At 40.1% G+C, this 16,503-nt stretch overlaps 1 protein-coding gene across 2 annotated transcripts in view; it reads left to right on the forward strand.

Moving 5' to 3' along the window:
- Positions 1-16,503, forward strand: part of MAP2K5 (mitogen-activated protein kinase kinase 5) — a 205,271-nt gene that overhangs the window by 76,163 nt on the left and 112,605 nt on the right. For both annotated transcript variants that reach the window (XM_075007039.1, XM_075007040.1), the window contains exons 12-13: positions 8,062-8,123; positions 14,709-14,757. In XM_075007039.1, the coding sequence (XP_074863140.1) occupies positions 8,062-8,123; positions 14,709-14,757 (111 nt within the window). The remainder of the gene's footprint in view (positions 1-8,061; positions 8,124-14,708; positions 14,758-16,503) is intronic.

The following is a 16,503-nucleotide window of genomic DNA, read 5'->3' on the forward strand; positions in this document are numbered from 1 at the left end:
TAAAGAGGATGTTAGAATTGCCATTTCATATTAAATATTTCATTATACACAATATTTTCCTGTATGTAATTTCATTTATTTTTATTGAAAATTTAAATAGAACAGAAATAAATGCTAGTTTAATCTGTGTTTTGATAGTTGATTCTTCCATGCAATCTGTCTTCACTGACAAAACAGGTGTTCTTTTCTTTTAATGTTTCAATAGCCAAAACAGATTTTCTTTTAAAGAAATCTATTAACCCAATGTCCTGTGTGTTTTCTGTGAAAATTGGTTCTTAATTGCAAGATAACGAATTATTTTCCACCACAGCTGTTTCACTTTTGGTGTACTAAGTTTCCTTGAGAGTGTAACCTTTCCCTCCCCCACCCCCACCCCCACCCCCCCGTATCACTCTCTTTCAGGTCTGTAGTACTCCCTACCCTGTTATCTGGTTCCAGGGTCATTCTGGAGATTTATTAGCACCTTTACATTAAAATGTTGTGCTTTTGACATCCTTGGATAAAAGGCACTTTCAACAAGCAAACTAATCTTATTAAAGCGATTTATAATCATTGCGATCCTCTGTCTATCAAGTCTAGAGTCTCTTGAATGACAGGTGCAGTCTTACAGGGTCTGGTGCATGAGAACTCAAATATTTTCCAGCGTTCTAGTCTTAGTTTTACGTTGTCATGATATTGCTGAAGCAATAATCCATGACACACACTGTGAATTTCTCATGAGCCAGCATTTTCTGGCCAGGTTTTTACAAAGGTGCAGTTAAGTTGGGTATGAAGAAATAGAAGTCTTTCAAAATAATTCATAATATAAATAATACAGAGGTAGTTTTCTCATAGGAAATTTACATGAGTTATATGGTATCAATCTTTTTTTCTGTTTTCCATTGAGGATCACAAAGTCCTTCAGAATTTTTTGTACATATCTACTTATTAGAGTAATCTGTTTTACAGTCCAATTCATTGATGTTCTTTACTATACAAAGATGTTCCAATGGATCTCCTTTTCAATATTTGTATTCTCCTTAACGTACTCAGGAGTTCAGAACATGGTGCTGGAAATTTGTTTACAAATTTATATTTACGTGTGCATGTCACATGATGGGTATACCAAGTAGGGAGATGTTTGAAAATGCTACATTATGCATCTGCCTACAATCTGAAGATCAGAGTCTATAAGCGGTCAGGCAAATTCAAATGCAATTAAAAAGTAACAGAGGTACTTAATTGTAAGTCTTTGCTGTTCTTAGTTCTTGTATAAAAACAGTTAACCCTCTAAGATATGGAACATCATGAAATGTACACAGCACTGGTATTTATTGACCATGCAAAATCTAATTTTGGAGAAGAATTCTGGTTCATCTTCTGCAGTGTGCAATCCCTCTGGCGATGATCTAGGACAGTAATATCAAGAAAGACCAAAACTTACATGACATAACCTTGCCAAAACTTTTGTTCAGAACTTTTTTCTGGATGTGTAAGGCAGTAAATAAAGAATAGAAACATTTATCCCCTAATCCCTTGCAAGTGAAGAGTCCTTAGGCATGACACTTTTTAACCACTTGTGACCATTTTTTTTTCAGCATGCTGCCTTAGGGTGGGTCTACACTTTAATGAGTGGGTTCAAAAGATGCTAATGAGGCGCTGCAATGAATATGCGGCACTTCATTAGCATAAAGGTGATCATGCGATTCGAAAGTGCAGCTTTTCAAATCGCGTGCTGCCCATGGAGACGGGACCTTCTGAAAGGACCCCCCCACATTTTCAAAGGCCCTTTCCTTCTATCTGTTAGGAAGAGGGGGCTTTCGAAAACTGGGGGGGTCCTTTCGGAAGGTCCCGTCTCCATGAGCAGTGCGTGATTCGAAAAGTTGCACTTTCAAATTGCCGTGGCCTCAATTGTGCTAATGAGGCGCTGCATATTCATTGCAATGCCTCATTAGCATCCTTTGAACTTACTCATTAATGTGCCCCTTCGGGTCCTAGACGATGTAGTATGGGCAGCCATCTGTGGGGAAGGAACAAGTTCTGAGCTATCTAGAAAAACTAGATGTGCACAAGTCCATGGGTCTGGATTTAATGCACCCCAGGGTACTGAGGGAATTGGCAGAGGTCATTGCGGAACCTTGGCCATTATCCTTGAAGACTCTTGGAGATCGGGGGGAGATACCAGATGACTGGAAGAAGGCAAATGTAGTGCCCATCTTTAAAAAAGGAAAGAAGGACAACCCAGGGAACTATAGACTCGTCAGCCTTACCTCAGTCCCTGGGAAGATAATGGAGAGAATCCTCAAGGAATTCATTTTGGAGCACTTGGAAGAGGGGAAAATGATCAAAAGTAGCCAACATGGATTCACCAGGGGCAAGTCCTGCTTGACCAATCTGATTAGCTTCTATGACGATGTAACAAGCTCTGTGGACATGGGGAAGTCAGTGGATGTGATATACTTTGACTTCAGCAAGGCTTTTGATACAATCTCCCACAACATTCTTGTCCATAAGTTAAGGAAATATGGATTGGAGCCTTGGATTATAAGATGGCTAGAAAGCTGGCTTGATGGTCGGGCCCAACGGGTAGTGGTCTATAGCTCAGTACTGGCTGGCGGTCTGTTTCAAGCGGAGTGCCGCAAGGCTTGGTTCTGGGGCCGGTGTTATTCAATATCTTCATTAATGACCTGGATGAGGGACTGGATTACACCCTCAGCAAGTTTGCGAATGACACAAAACTAGGGGGAGAAGCAGATTCGTTGGAGAGTAGAGAGAGAATCCAGAGGGACCTGGATAAATTGGAGGACTGGGCCAAAAGAAATCTGATGCGTTTCAATAAGGAGAAGTGTAGAGTCCTGCACCTGGGGCGGAAGAATCCCAAACATTGTTACAGGCTGGAGACCGACTGGCTCAGCAGCAATACAATGGAAAGGGACCTAGGGGTTATGGTGGATGAAAGGCTGGATATGAGTAAACAGTGTGCCCTTGTAGCCAAGAAGGCTAACGGCATACTAGGGTGCATTAGGAGGAGTATTTCGAGCAGATCTAGAAAAGTAATTATTCCTCTTTCTTTGGCACTGGTGAGGCCACATCTGGAATATTGTGTCCAGTTTTGGACCCCCCAGTATAAAAAGGGATGTGGATTTGCTGGATCAGGTTCAGTGAAGGGCAACAAAAATGATTAAGGGTCTGGAGCACAAGACCTATGAGGATAGGCTGAGGGATTTGGGCTTGTTTAGTTTACAGAAGAGAAGACTTAGAGGTGATTTAATAGCAGCCTTCAACTTCCTGATGGGGAACTCTAAAAAGGAGGGTGAGAAACTGTTCTCAGGGGTGTCAGGTGGCAGAACAAGGAGTAATGGTCAGAAGTTGAAGAGGGAAAGGTGTAGGTTAGATATTAGGAAAAACTACTTCACCAGGTGGGTGGTGAAGCATTGGAATCCGTTGCCTAGAGAGGTGGTAGATTCTCCATCCCTTGAGGTTTTTAAGTCCCGGCTGGACAAGGTCCTGGCTGGGCTGACTTAGTGGGGGTTGATCCTGCTTGAAGCAGGAGGCTTGACTAGATGACCACCTGAGGTCCCTTCCAGCCCTGTGAGTCTGTGACACAGAGTTAGAGTGGTTGTTTATATCCAGTGGTTGTATCCAGTCTCCTCTTTAAAAAAAAAAAAAAAATCCCATTGAACTCAGGCTCACAAGCATCCTAAGAGAGTGAATTCCATGGATGGCTGTGTGAACAAGTACATGTTAAACCTCCCTAGTCCAGTACTCTCTGGTCTGTCAACATCCCTGGTACAGTATGATTTTTGTTTGCCAGATGTCCACTTATCATGGGTGTGGTCAAGTTGCCCATAATTACGTAAAATCTGTTTATAGACACCAGTCCTATCTCTCAGTGTTCTGTGCTGTTATTCACCTCTAATTTACACCTAAATGTCTTCTAGGAGCTCAGAGAGCAGTGGAAGACCATATTGACCTCCTGTGGTTGGGCAAATTCTTGGGTTTGGGACCAGTCATGTCCCAATGGTGCTAGACAAGAGAGGTTCAACCTGTATCATCTCTGTGGAGTAGCTAATTGCAAAGGAATCTCTAAAGTTAGCCCATCTCTTTGCATCTGTATGTTTGGAAAGATGTATGTATTAAGGGGATATGGACTAAAAACACACACAGCAGTATTATATTGGTTCTCATTTGGTGGACTTGAGAGTCAAGGAAACTATATGAATTGTGATCTCCTCCCAGCACCTGCCAATTCATCTCCTTGATCAACGAGAGCATAAAACAAGGCTCATTTGCTGTTTCACTTTTACATATGTAATAAAAATGCAATTTTACCAAATAAAGATGGTGAAATAGATTGTTGGATTTTTATTATTGCTGTCTTCTCTTTGGAAGTGCAGAGTACTGACAAATTGCGTTAAAGTCGATGAAATCTGCAAGTTTTCAACACCTTTGTAGATCAGGCTGTGTTTGTTTAGGTGCCTTCATGTGGATTTAGAAGCCTAACTTTAGATTCCCAGTTTTGAAAACTTACCACAATTTATGTCCACTGTGTACTTTGCACGGCAAATATGTCTGGGCATACTAAGATCAGTGTTCTTTGCTTTCTTCCACTGTTCTGTGTATAGTCAAACTATTCATTTTTTGAGCACAAGAGGTAAACGTACACGGCTTAGTAAGCTCCTGAACAAGAATGACCTGCGTCTGTGAGCTGTCTTCTTATGTGATGAGAGTTCTATGTCTGATGAATGACCCCGAGACAGTGTTGTTTGAGTGCTCTGAGCTGATGTGTCATTTGAAAGAATTATCTGAGGCGTCAGCCAGTCAGTCCACAAGTGAGGGTCTAACCTGGGACCACCCTCCCCCTGGCAGGTATATAAGCTCCTATTGAAACAGCCATTCAAGTCTAGTCAAGGAATGGGAAAGCAAGAACAGCTTTTCTTCTCATGAAAAATATCTGGAATTGTAAACAGAACAGAACTCAGACTGTTCAACTCCAATGTCAAATCAGTCTTCTTATGTGAAACAGAAACTTGGAGAACAACAAAGAGGACTGTCAAAAAAAACTCCAGACATTTATCAATAATGCCTCCAAAAAACCCTCCAGATCCACTGGCATACACCATCAACAACCAGATCCCGTGGCAACTGACTAATCAACTTCCTGCTGAGGAAGAAATCAAGAAGAGAAGATGGTGATGGATTAGATATACCCTTAGGAAACCAACCATCAACATCACAAGGCCAACCTTAAGTTGGAACACACAAGGAAAAAAGGGAAAGGGCACCTAAGAAACACCTGGTGTGGAAACCTGAAGGCAGACACTAAAAAGATGCGATACACCTGGTCAGAACGGAAAAGGGTAGCCCAGGACAGGAATGCTGGCGAATGGTCATCAATGGCCTATGCTCCAAGATGTAGAAGAGGCTTGCTTATGTACATACAGTGTCACACCTAAATGGCGTGTCCCCTGCTGTCTGGTAGTTCTGACAGACTTTGTCCCCATTCCAGCTCCAGTTCAAGCCACCAGTCACCTGACTGTCCTGACTCTTGACCTTCTTTGGTGTTAATAGACTTGTAAGGCTGTGCTATGTCTCATCACACAGTACAAAAGCCCACCTAATTTCACTATAAAATTGAGCATAGTCTAATGCCTTGAACATAGGTACTCCACATTTGAAAACAAACCTCAGTGCGCTATTAAAAATTATTTTCAGAAAACAATGCTGTGGCCACGTTGGTCCCACAATATTAGAGAAATGGTGTAGGTGAGGTAAAATTATTTGGTGCTCCAACTTCTGTTGCTGAGAGAGATTAGCTTTTGTGCTTTTGCTATGTTTCAAGGTATTATCTCACCCACCTTGACTGCTGAAGGACATGAGGTAGAGCAGTGTTAATGGAGGCTGGCACAAATACCGTAAACCCTTGATTAACAGACTAGTGGGGGAAGGTGTGTTCATTAATGCTGAAAGTCTGTTAAATCCGAATGGTTACACTGTATGACAGTTCACTGATCTTCCCAGCCCATCATTCAGTCCTGCCCTCTGCCCCCCTCTTCCCTTCCCCCCAACCTTCCCTGGTGGCTCCTCAGGCCCCACTGTGGCAGCCGCTCCTCCAGCCCTGGTGGCTCTGGTGAGTCAGTGGCTTTTACTGAGGTGGAGGTGGGGGCTGACGGACAGCTTCCCATTACTTTCAAAGCCTGTTATATCGGTGTGCATTAAATCAAGGGTTTACTGTACTGTATTTGCCAAGATGGTGTAATGGGCAGAAAATGGAGCTGCTCTTTAGAATAACTATTAGTCACATGACTAATCGTTGCAGAATGGAACAGGAGTCCAGAAATGGGGTAAGAAGCTTATGATTGTTCTCTGGATTTCTTCATTACAGAATGTCTCTTACCATAAACAAAGGCAAAGGGTGGGAGTTTCAAAATGTCGCAGTGTCTGCTCAAGCTGGAGTCTCTGGTAAAATGTCTTTCGTAAAATCACATTGATTTTGATGGGTGCTGCCCCTAGCAAATCTGAAAATTCCTCTCTCCATCAGTGTTATGCTTTGATTTATACCCTCACAAGCCAAGAAATCAGAGCTAGCACACCGTAGGTGGTGGTCATCTATTTTACATCCTCAATTTTAAATTTGTTTTCCCAAACAAATGTTAATATTTTAAAATGTTTTTTTTCCATCAGTTGGGCATGAACTTCTGGTATAAATAGTCTAATAAAAAGTAGACAAGTGCAAACTGTGGGTACATCTACACTTGTCAGGAGATTGACCTGATCAGGGTCAGTCTTCCGGGTTTGATTTCGCACGCCTATTAGTGATGCGCCAAATCAGATTATCAGGCTCAACAGTCAACTCCTTGTACTCTGCATTATCGCGACCAGTAAGAGACGTGGGTGGGAGAGTTTCTCCTGTCAACCTCCTTTAGTAAGGATGTCAAGAAAAGTCAATCCTAGATAAGTTGATTCCAACCACACAATTGTCATGACTGGAATTGCATATCTAGAATCATCTCTCAGGTCTAGTGTAGACTTGCTCCATGCTTCTCAATGTTGTGGGGCTGCCTGGCATGCCATTCGGAACCAGAGTCCTCCACAAATGGTGTTTGGCCATTCTGAACTCTGAGTGGGTACTCAGTAGTACTCCATGAAGGAATATACTAGCAGAAGCTTTCTCTATGTGCCCAGAAGCTCTTTCAGTTGCACCTCCAAACATCTCTTAGTTCAGGGTTATGACTTACAGGTGTAAGCAGTCCTGTAGCGTTTGATCTGCAGGGAAAGTTGACTTCATAGTGATAGGTACCGATAGTTGTTGATAGCATCAGTTGTATGAGGCTTTTTGTGACAAGGTGTTAATGATGGTTTTGACTTTGTAATCTCTTGTAATTCTTCTGAAGTCTTTATATTACTCAGAAATAAATTAAAGTGCACCAAACCTTGTTCAGTTCTCTAGAATAAAGTCAGTTTTTTTTGCTTTCTAACCTGCAAGAGAGAGGTACTCAGAAATGGCTTTAGTAACATCTTTGCAAACATGGGCAGAGAAGAGATGTTGAGAGCTGTGTCCTATGTATGTTCAGAGATTTAATGTTTAAGGTTGGTTACTTCTGACATTATTACGCTGAAGTTGTTTATGGCACTTTTAATAATAACCAGTGGACTAGATTGGAGTGAGCAAAGTTTTTATATTGGACCCCATTTTTCATCTCTGCAATTAGCAGGGCCCCTTCAACCTGTCTAATGCAACCCAAACCAATGGAAATTTCAGTTATGTTCCTATGGAAAGAAAAAAAAAAAACTTTTGGCATGTGTAAGAAAATAAGAATGTAGAATGTAAATACTTTATTAATTGGCATATTAATGTGAATACACACAAAAACAGGAACATATTTCACCATTTTTATTGAGATGGATGAACCTGAGACCCAGCATTCGAATGTGCTGCGCCCTCCTTAGGAAATTTCATGGCTTCCCCTGCAAGGGGCTCACACCCTGCTTTTTGCACCTCTGGGCTAGATAACTTTATATCTAGGGTAGTATTTGATTTTATATTAAGTAATCACACTTTTTGTCTGTCTGTTCCTACAGGTGGCTCTTTGGATGTTTACAGAAAAATTCCGGAGCATGTACTAGGAAGAATAGCAGTAGCTGTAAGTCTTTGATGGTTGTGTCCTTGGTGTATCCAGTCTTAGATTTGTTTGTATGAATTATCCTCTGACTGGACCATTGTCAGAATTCCCATCCTCTCTGTGCCCTTTTAAAGGCTTGATAAGTAACATTAAAACCATGTGACAGTGGGACCTTCTGCTGGACTGCCAGTGACTGATTTGTGCATTTCAGCTTTTCGGCTTCTCTCTGTGCACAAAAGGCAGGTAACAGCAACGAAGGGTCCTGTGGCACCTTATAGACTAACAGAAAAGTTTTGAGCATGAGCTTTTGTGAGCACAGACTCACTTCATCAGATGCTGGTCATGGAAATCTGCAGGGCCAGGTATAAATAAGCCAGAGCAAGGGTGGGGATAACAAGGTTAGCTCAGTCAGCAAGAGTGAGGCTTACTACCAGCAGTTGATCTGGAGGTGTGAACACCCAGGGAGGGGAAGCTGCTTCTGTATTTAGCCAGCCATTCGCAGTCTTTGTTTAAGCCTGAGCTGAGGGCGTCGAATTTGCAGCTGAATTGTAGCTCAGAAATTTCTCTTTGGAGTCTGGTCCTGAAATTTCTTTGCTGTAGGATAGCTACTTTTAAGTCTGCTACTGCATGTCCTGGGAGATTGAAGTGCTCTCCTACGGGTTTTTGTATATTGCCATTTCTGATATCTGATTTGTGTGCGTTTATTCTTTTACGTAGAGACTGTCCAGTTTGTCCAATGTATATAGCAGAGGGGCATTGCCGGCACATGATGGCATAAATTATATTGGTAGATGTGCAGCTGAATGAACCCACGATGGTGTGGCTGATGAAGTGAGTCTGTGCTCACGAAAGCTCATGCTCAAAACTTTTGTTAGTATCAAAACAAAAAACAGTCAAGTAGCACTTTAAAGACTAGGAAAATAGTTTATTAGGTGAGCTTTCGTGGGACAGACCCACTTCTTCAGACCATAGCCAGACCAGAACAGACTAGCTATGTTGCTAGTCTTTAAAGTGCTACTTGACTGCTTTTTGTTTTGATAGTGTATAGACTAGCACGGCTTCCTCTCTGTTACTTTTCTGTTAGTCTATAAGGTGCCACAGGACTCTTCGTTGCTTTTACAGATCCAGACTAACATGGCTACCCCTCCGATAAAAGGCAGGTGAATCATTCAGATCTGCTCCTCAGGTCAAAAAGTTGTGACTAAACCTGTTGGAAATGAACAAAGCTTGCTCTTTTCTGCTGTGCATTCCTTGTACGTGGACTGTTTGTGGACTGTACATAGACTGTTCTCAAGGTGCCTTGACACTGTAGTTTAATCGCTTGTATGGTGCAGTTTTTTCCCCGCTGTTGATCTGTTTCCTAAAACAACAAGCTGGAGACTGAAGTTAGTTGCTCTCCTAGAAGAGTGAGTCCAGACAAACACGTCTGTGGGGTATGTTGCATTCCCAGTCCATTTCTGTGATCCTTCATACAAGTATCTTTGGTGGGGGTGATTTGGTGCTAATCCCAAGGGAGGGTGGTAGTGAATCTTGCCTTCAGCAGGGATATCAGCACCTTCTCCGTTCAGTATGGGGCAGAATTTTGAGGAGGGGCTGCAGAGAGCCCCCTCCAGCACTTTCTTGCGTCACAGCAGCATCTGCGGGCTTCACAGTACAAGCACGTTGTTCCTGTGATTTTGCTAATGGTGTTTGCAAAATATGGAGGGACTTTTTTTTTTCTATAATCTGCTTTCAAAGCTTGAACCGAGGCTAATTGAACAACATCTTAGCGAACATCATGGGGGTGAGGGATACTGCTAAACAATTGCTAAATCTGAGAAATACTTTGATAACTTAAGCAGTTTAAAGCATAACAAAGTTATTCTATCATGTGCCATTTAATTAAGTGCTGGGTTTTCACATTCATTATACATCAAGCTGATAATTTAAATCCTTTAATCCTACACAGGCAGCTATTTAGTCTCTGTTCATTGTAATTCACAGCTCTACTTTCTCTCTATTCTCTGCCCAGAATAATGAGCATCCTTTTCTGATGACATTTTCTCTTAAGTAGCTTCACATCTACTCATTGTTTAGCCTGACCTCTTACCAAATCATTGTTGGCAAACGCTCCCTGCTAGTCACCTCGAAGGACAGGTGGTTGACACCTGACGTGTATTGGTCCTACATCTGTTTGTATCATGGCCACTTTAGGAACTGGTAATGGGACAGGAAGGGGGCAGATTGAAAGAAGCAGCTTGATCTCATTTTCTCACTCATAAGCCACAATGGTCACATCCTGCAGTGAGGATGGAGTTTGGTAGCTGTCTCGGCCTCCCTTGCTAGTTCACTGCATTTGCTTGAGAACAGTCAGAGGGAAACAGAAACTCCTGTGTGTGGAATAGCCGTTCTGCAACAGCAGTGTATCCTGCAATTGCTCTGGGCAGCAGCTGCTGCAACTTGTTGTTCTGTATTATTTGAATTATGATAGCACCTAGAATCCCAGTCACACATCAGGACCTCATTGTACAGTCACTGAATAGGTGTACACCGGAACACATGTGCAGTCCTTGCCCCAAAGAGCTTATGATTGTTTTCCAAAGGTCCCGGCATTTGCTAACATGGTATTTACATCCCTGTGCATGTAATGAGAGGGAAAATGAAAAAGCAAAGGCTAGAGATTTGGACAGGACAAAATACAAATGTCACAAATTATCTATTTTACTTAGTACAAGGGTCTTAGATTTTGTCTGTGGAAAATGAGCCTTTTTTTTGAATCAATAAATCTTTTCATCTTCCATGCACAATAAGTGCAGGGTGATTGTCCTTTATAGTAGCAAGAGCCATGAAAATTCAGTAGGCTGCACAGTTTGAGGGAAAAACAAAAAAGTGACTCGTACACTTCAGTTAATTAGAAGCTTTTTCAAAGTTAGTAAATGATTCCTGTTTAAGTTAAGCCTTTCCAAGAGCACCCAATACAGTACATAGATCGACTAAGGCCTACTGTACTTTAGAAAATTAGGTTGGTTTAACTACATTGATCTGGGGTATGAAAAATCCACACCCATGGGTGTTGTGGATAATCTGACATAAGTCTCCAAGCAGACAGCACTGGCTCAGTGGAGGAATTCTTCCATTGAAATAGCTGCTGCCTTTTGGGAAAGTGGAAAAATCTCTCCCATCTACGTAGGTCGTATCTACACCGAAGCACGACAGTGGCACGGCTGTCACTGTAGCATTTTAAGCAGAGGCAAGCCCTGAGTCTTGTGTTTTGCTATGCCAGTCCTACCATGGTGGGATATACATTTGTTCCTTTTTAAAAAATGAATTTAGTGTCTGCCTCCTTCTGATGTGACTAATCCCTGACTTGGCATGGTCATCTGTACAGCTTAGAGAATAGCCTGCTAAGACAGCCAACTATTACCAGATGAGGCTGATTGACGCTGGTTCCAGTGGTACTTTTTCTGGTGTGGACATTTATTCACTGAGAAGTAGACTAGACATCAAACCTTTGCACTTATATTCAGATGAAGTACATATGTTATTGTATAACATCTACAGTTCTTTCATCCTTATTCCTGGCCAGCCATCCAAACATCATGTTACACTGTTCAGGGAGAACGGAGGTGCATGACTCCTATGATTCAAACTGATCCTGTAAAAGTTTATCTAGTCCATTCTTTGCTTTCCTAGGGACTTTCTGCCTTGCTAAATACTGGGCTTTTTACAAGAACGGTTATTTTCGGTGGATGCAATAAGATAATAAGGATGAGCAAGTGGTGGAAGAGGGGCAGGTTGCTGACAGGAATCTGAATAAAGACTTGACTAAACAGAGATGTCTCATGGAGGAGACCAGGTTTAGTGGGAGGAAAGTAGTGAGAAAGATGGAGGAAGCTGCCAGAAGTCAGCTTGAAGGGGAATAGCGCTGTCCCTGATGACATCACAAAATTCTGTATCGTTCTGCCCAGTGTGGCCTTGGTGAGAAGAAGAGCCTTTTTCTGTTTACCGCATTATTCACGTTATTCAGTGAATGACTAGTGGATTTTCCGTGGGAAAGGAAAAATTTGAGAACTCTGCAAGAGGCAGTCTGTATTCAGTCTTGCTAAACAATTTCCTACTACAGTGTATATACATTTGGGCATCTCTATGGTTGATACTATTCTACCTTTGCTTGCCACTTCACAAATTTATTTCCACTTCCATTTCTGAATTAGTGACATCGTGCACTGTATTTTTAGTGCTAATGTTGATTTGAAGTTCTCCCTGAAAGGATGTGCACTTGAACTGTCAAGAGAGTGATTGATTGACAGCAGGTAGAAGTACTTTTTGTGTCAAGGCTTTGTCAAGTCATTGTTGCAAAATCTACTTTACTGAATACCAATAATACCTCCTAGATGTTCAATCAAAAGATACTCTATGCTAGCATTTTTTTTGAATAATGCTTAATACCGAAATGTCCATTCTTAATAGGAAAATGGCATCTCTTTTAATGTATGTGTTAGTGTTTCACTGAATGCCAAGAATTTATTCTCATGTTTTTATTCTGTAGCTTTAAAGTATAGCTGGCATTTTAAAAATGCTGCTTGAATTTTCATGTACTATGCACAGATAATGTGAATGTGACAATTTGTTTAATCAGCAAGCTTTTATAACCTGCTTATGTGCCTTTGTACAGAGATGTATAACAACCCATAGCTGTTGATTTTTTTCTTCTAGCAAATGTTTACTTTATTCCTATATGATAAATGTTCAAAATTCATTATGTAAATTGTTATTTTTTTTTAATTTAAAATCATCTGAATATGTGTTTAATGAAGAGAATAACTCACAATATCCAAAACTATTTTCGTTTGGGAAGTGGAAGAATGCCTGAAATGCGATTTTTTTTTTTTTTTTTTTTAAGTATTGCTATAATTCTGGCAATTTTTGAAACAATGTGTAAATAGAATTCCCCTGCTTTGCTCTTTGAAAGGCTAAAGTGAACAAGGCCACACTGAGGGGAATATATATGGAATATGATTAAAGCTCTTTGTGATGGGTAATTACCATCTGAGGCCACGAGGCACTTGGAACTAGGCATTCGAGTTTAGCACTCTGAAGGTGCCATCTAGAGCATTTTAGCAGGGATCCAAAATCATTATTCAGTATACAAAAGAGGCTCAGGTTCCACTTCCATTATTTTGCTTACTGACTGACTGGAGATTTCAGAATGATCTTCTAATCCAATAGGAAGGCTAAAAATTAATATATTCTTATGCCTTTACTTGGCGTGTAACAATTTTGACTTTTGTACAGTTTGAGTCATTCACTGTAGCAGAAACAATTTAATTTTATTTCCACCTCCACAAAGGCCAAAAAGAATTTTCATTGTTCTGCTTGAAACGCTCCTGTCACTTTCCAATCCACCTAAAATGGCCTGTTATTCAGGGAAATGCTTGACAAAAAAAAAGACTTACCGTGGTCAAGAAAACAAGTGGAATTGTCATTGTAGATAGCAAATTTTATAGGAAAGTTTTGCTATAAAAATAATTGGCCAATGTAGCAGAAATGTTCCAGAGAAGATACATGTGAATCAGGTTTGTTACATTATCTTACAGATGTTTCAAGTTAAAGAAAAGGGATTTTGAGTCTGTTCAGAGTTTATTTTTTTGGGTTTTCTCATTTGACAAAAAAAGTGGATTCAAATCAAACTCAGCTTTATTTCACACCTTACAAGGTTACACCGGGTTTTCATCTTGATTTCTGATTTTTTTTAAAAGTTGGTGTTATAGACCCTGAGCATCATAGAACATTAATGGAAGGAGCCAACAATTTTCATTTACAAAGAAAGAAAAAGCAAGGCTACATGCTCTACCACCCTTTTTATGCTATTTACATATTATTTTTGCTCAATAAATTTAAACCAATGTCCAGCTGTTGGCTACAGAAATGGGAACAAATGAACAGAAAATAAACCTGTTTCTTGATGATGTATTGTTAATAGTTTGAACCACCAGTATCTCTCCCTGAAATAATTGGAGCAGCTTTGAAAACTCATGGGCCTGAAAGGGGCATTTTTACTTTAAAAAATTCTGGATATGGCTTTAACAAAAAGAGATAATGGGCCTAACAGGAATACTATTTTAAGTGAATTAATTCTACAGCTAAATAACAGGACATGCATTCAGTGTTCTGCTTAGAATAGTTGTATGAAGAAAATTTCCATCCTCTTCCTTTAAAGCAAACAAACAGTACTTGATTTAAAGGATTGGTGAAGATCTATGTTTACTAGTTGAGGCAAATTTAGTCCCTGAAAATATGCTCTGAAGACTGAATAGTCTGAAACATTGCTCATGCTTATTTCAGCTAAAACAGTAACAAACTCCTTCATGTGAAAGCAATAACACCCAAGAATTAATAAAAATATTCTTACTAAACCAAGAGCTAAAGTTGAACTTGGTCTTCAGGGTGATTACTGGACAATGCAGCTAAGAGAACCATAAAAATATGGAGTAAACCGGAATGGAACTATATTTCAGTCTTGCTTCTTGCACTTGTAACACAGATCCCCAAAAATAAAATCCAACTCGGATCCATATAGTTCCCTTATTAGAAATTTTTACTATGTTTCATTTCTCTTGCATGCAGGTTGTTAAAGGCCTTACCTATTTATGGAGTTTGAAGATTTTACACAGAGGTGAGTGACAGCTTTGGTTTTTTCTAAGTGAATATCATACTACCTTGTTCACTGCAGCTTTTTACATAGACAATGGGACACAACACACTAATGTGTTGCTGCTGACATCTCTGGAGTTATCCCAGGGATTAATTTTACTCAGTAGCCTTTCATGTTCTCTGGTTATGGATTTTTTTGTCGGCTTCTGCTATTTCTCTCCATCCCAAACAAAAAAAAAAAAAAAAGGTATATTTAGGTGCCTAAAAAGGCTGAGAGATACCTAGTGGAATTTTCAAAACTGCCTAAGCAAGTTGGGCGCTTAACTCCTGTTGAATCCAATAGGATTTAGTTGCCTAATCTAGTTATAAATTTTTGACATTTGGACTAGTTACGCACCTGCATCTTTAGGCACAGACATATTTGGCCCATTGCCTCTACACTATTGTTTTGAAGGACAGGGATGTATAACTTTAAATCTACCTAAGCAAAGTTGAAACCATTCTCCGTATAAAAGGCTTTCCTCATTCCTCAAGTTAATTTTTATTTTTCTTCAATGTTCACCTACTTGTGACTTTCAAATTTTCTTATTGATAAATTTAGCCATCATATGACTATGTGCCAGTGTTTTCGAAAACAGCATCACCTGCCAAACAGTGGCAAATGGTTAGTTTATACCTGCTAGAGTACAAGGAAAGGGTTAAGTAACAAGCATTTTGGCAAACAGCAACAACAACAGAAAACTCCTCAAGTGTCGGAAAGTAACAGCTACAGATCTTAATGTTGCTCACAATCCTGTTTAATTTAACCCATCTGCTCACTCAGTCCTTGTGCACAGTTGGAGGGTACAGTAGCAAACATTGTTTGTGATTAAAGGGAGGATAAAAGAGAGTATCAACTAAGGTCGAAATGCATAATCTAAATTCAGAGTTTCTGCTTTAAACAGGAACTTTGAATTCAGATTGTAAACTATTTTGGACAGGGCTATTCTATTTGCTTAGCACTCTGAGATGCAATAGAAATAATAAAAATCCAGCCCAGTTCTTAGAATTTGTGAATTTTCAGCTCTTATTATTATTAATCAGAGTTGCATTCCTAAATCTCAATTAGTGTTTTTCCTGTGCCATCCTTGCAAAAAGGTCCTGCTTTATCAGTCACTGGTGTATAAGAAAGAAGATGGTAATAGCGTGCTGCTGGGAGAACAGTGTAATGTGTGTTTTAGTACCTACAAGTGGAAAAGTGCCTTTGAATACTAAAAGACTGGTCAGAATTTTCAAAGGTACCTAAGGGGGTTGGGCATTTTATAATTTACTTATCTTCTTCCTGGAGGAAATGAGGCATCTGTTGTCATGTTTACATTTGATACAGTTTACTGAGGCTGATTTATTTCTGGATAGTTATTTACAAGATTTACCCTTCATTCTGAGGTTCTTCAGAGACATAGAATTAACAAGTTGTCCTTCAAGAACAAAGGGTGAATGGAAAAGATACAAAAACTGCCGTATACAAATGAAAATATGATGTTGTCGATATACAAAACAATGCCAGTTCACTTACATTAGAACCCTTGCCATAATGGCCAGTTGGTGAGACACCACTCCTTAGCGTCTTCCAAAATATCATTTTAACTATTCATTTTAAAATGAGGCGTCTGCTTTATGAATTTCTGGTAGTCTTTTAGATAACCAGTAAAGTTGATAGTCTATACAAACACTGTCAATATAATATTTTTATTACTTCTCCTTCTGTGTGTTTAGAAGCTGGATCAGA

This window comes from Carettochelys insculpta, chromosome 12 (genome assembly GCF_033958435.1).
Source record: "Carettochelys insculpta isolate YL-2023 chromosome 12, ASM3395843v1, whole genome shotgun sequence".
Lineage (NCBI taxonomy): Eukaryota > Metazoa > Chordata > Testudines > Carettochelyidae > Carettochelys > Carettochelys insculpta.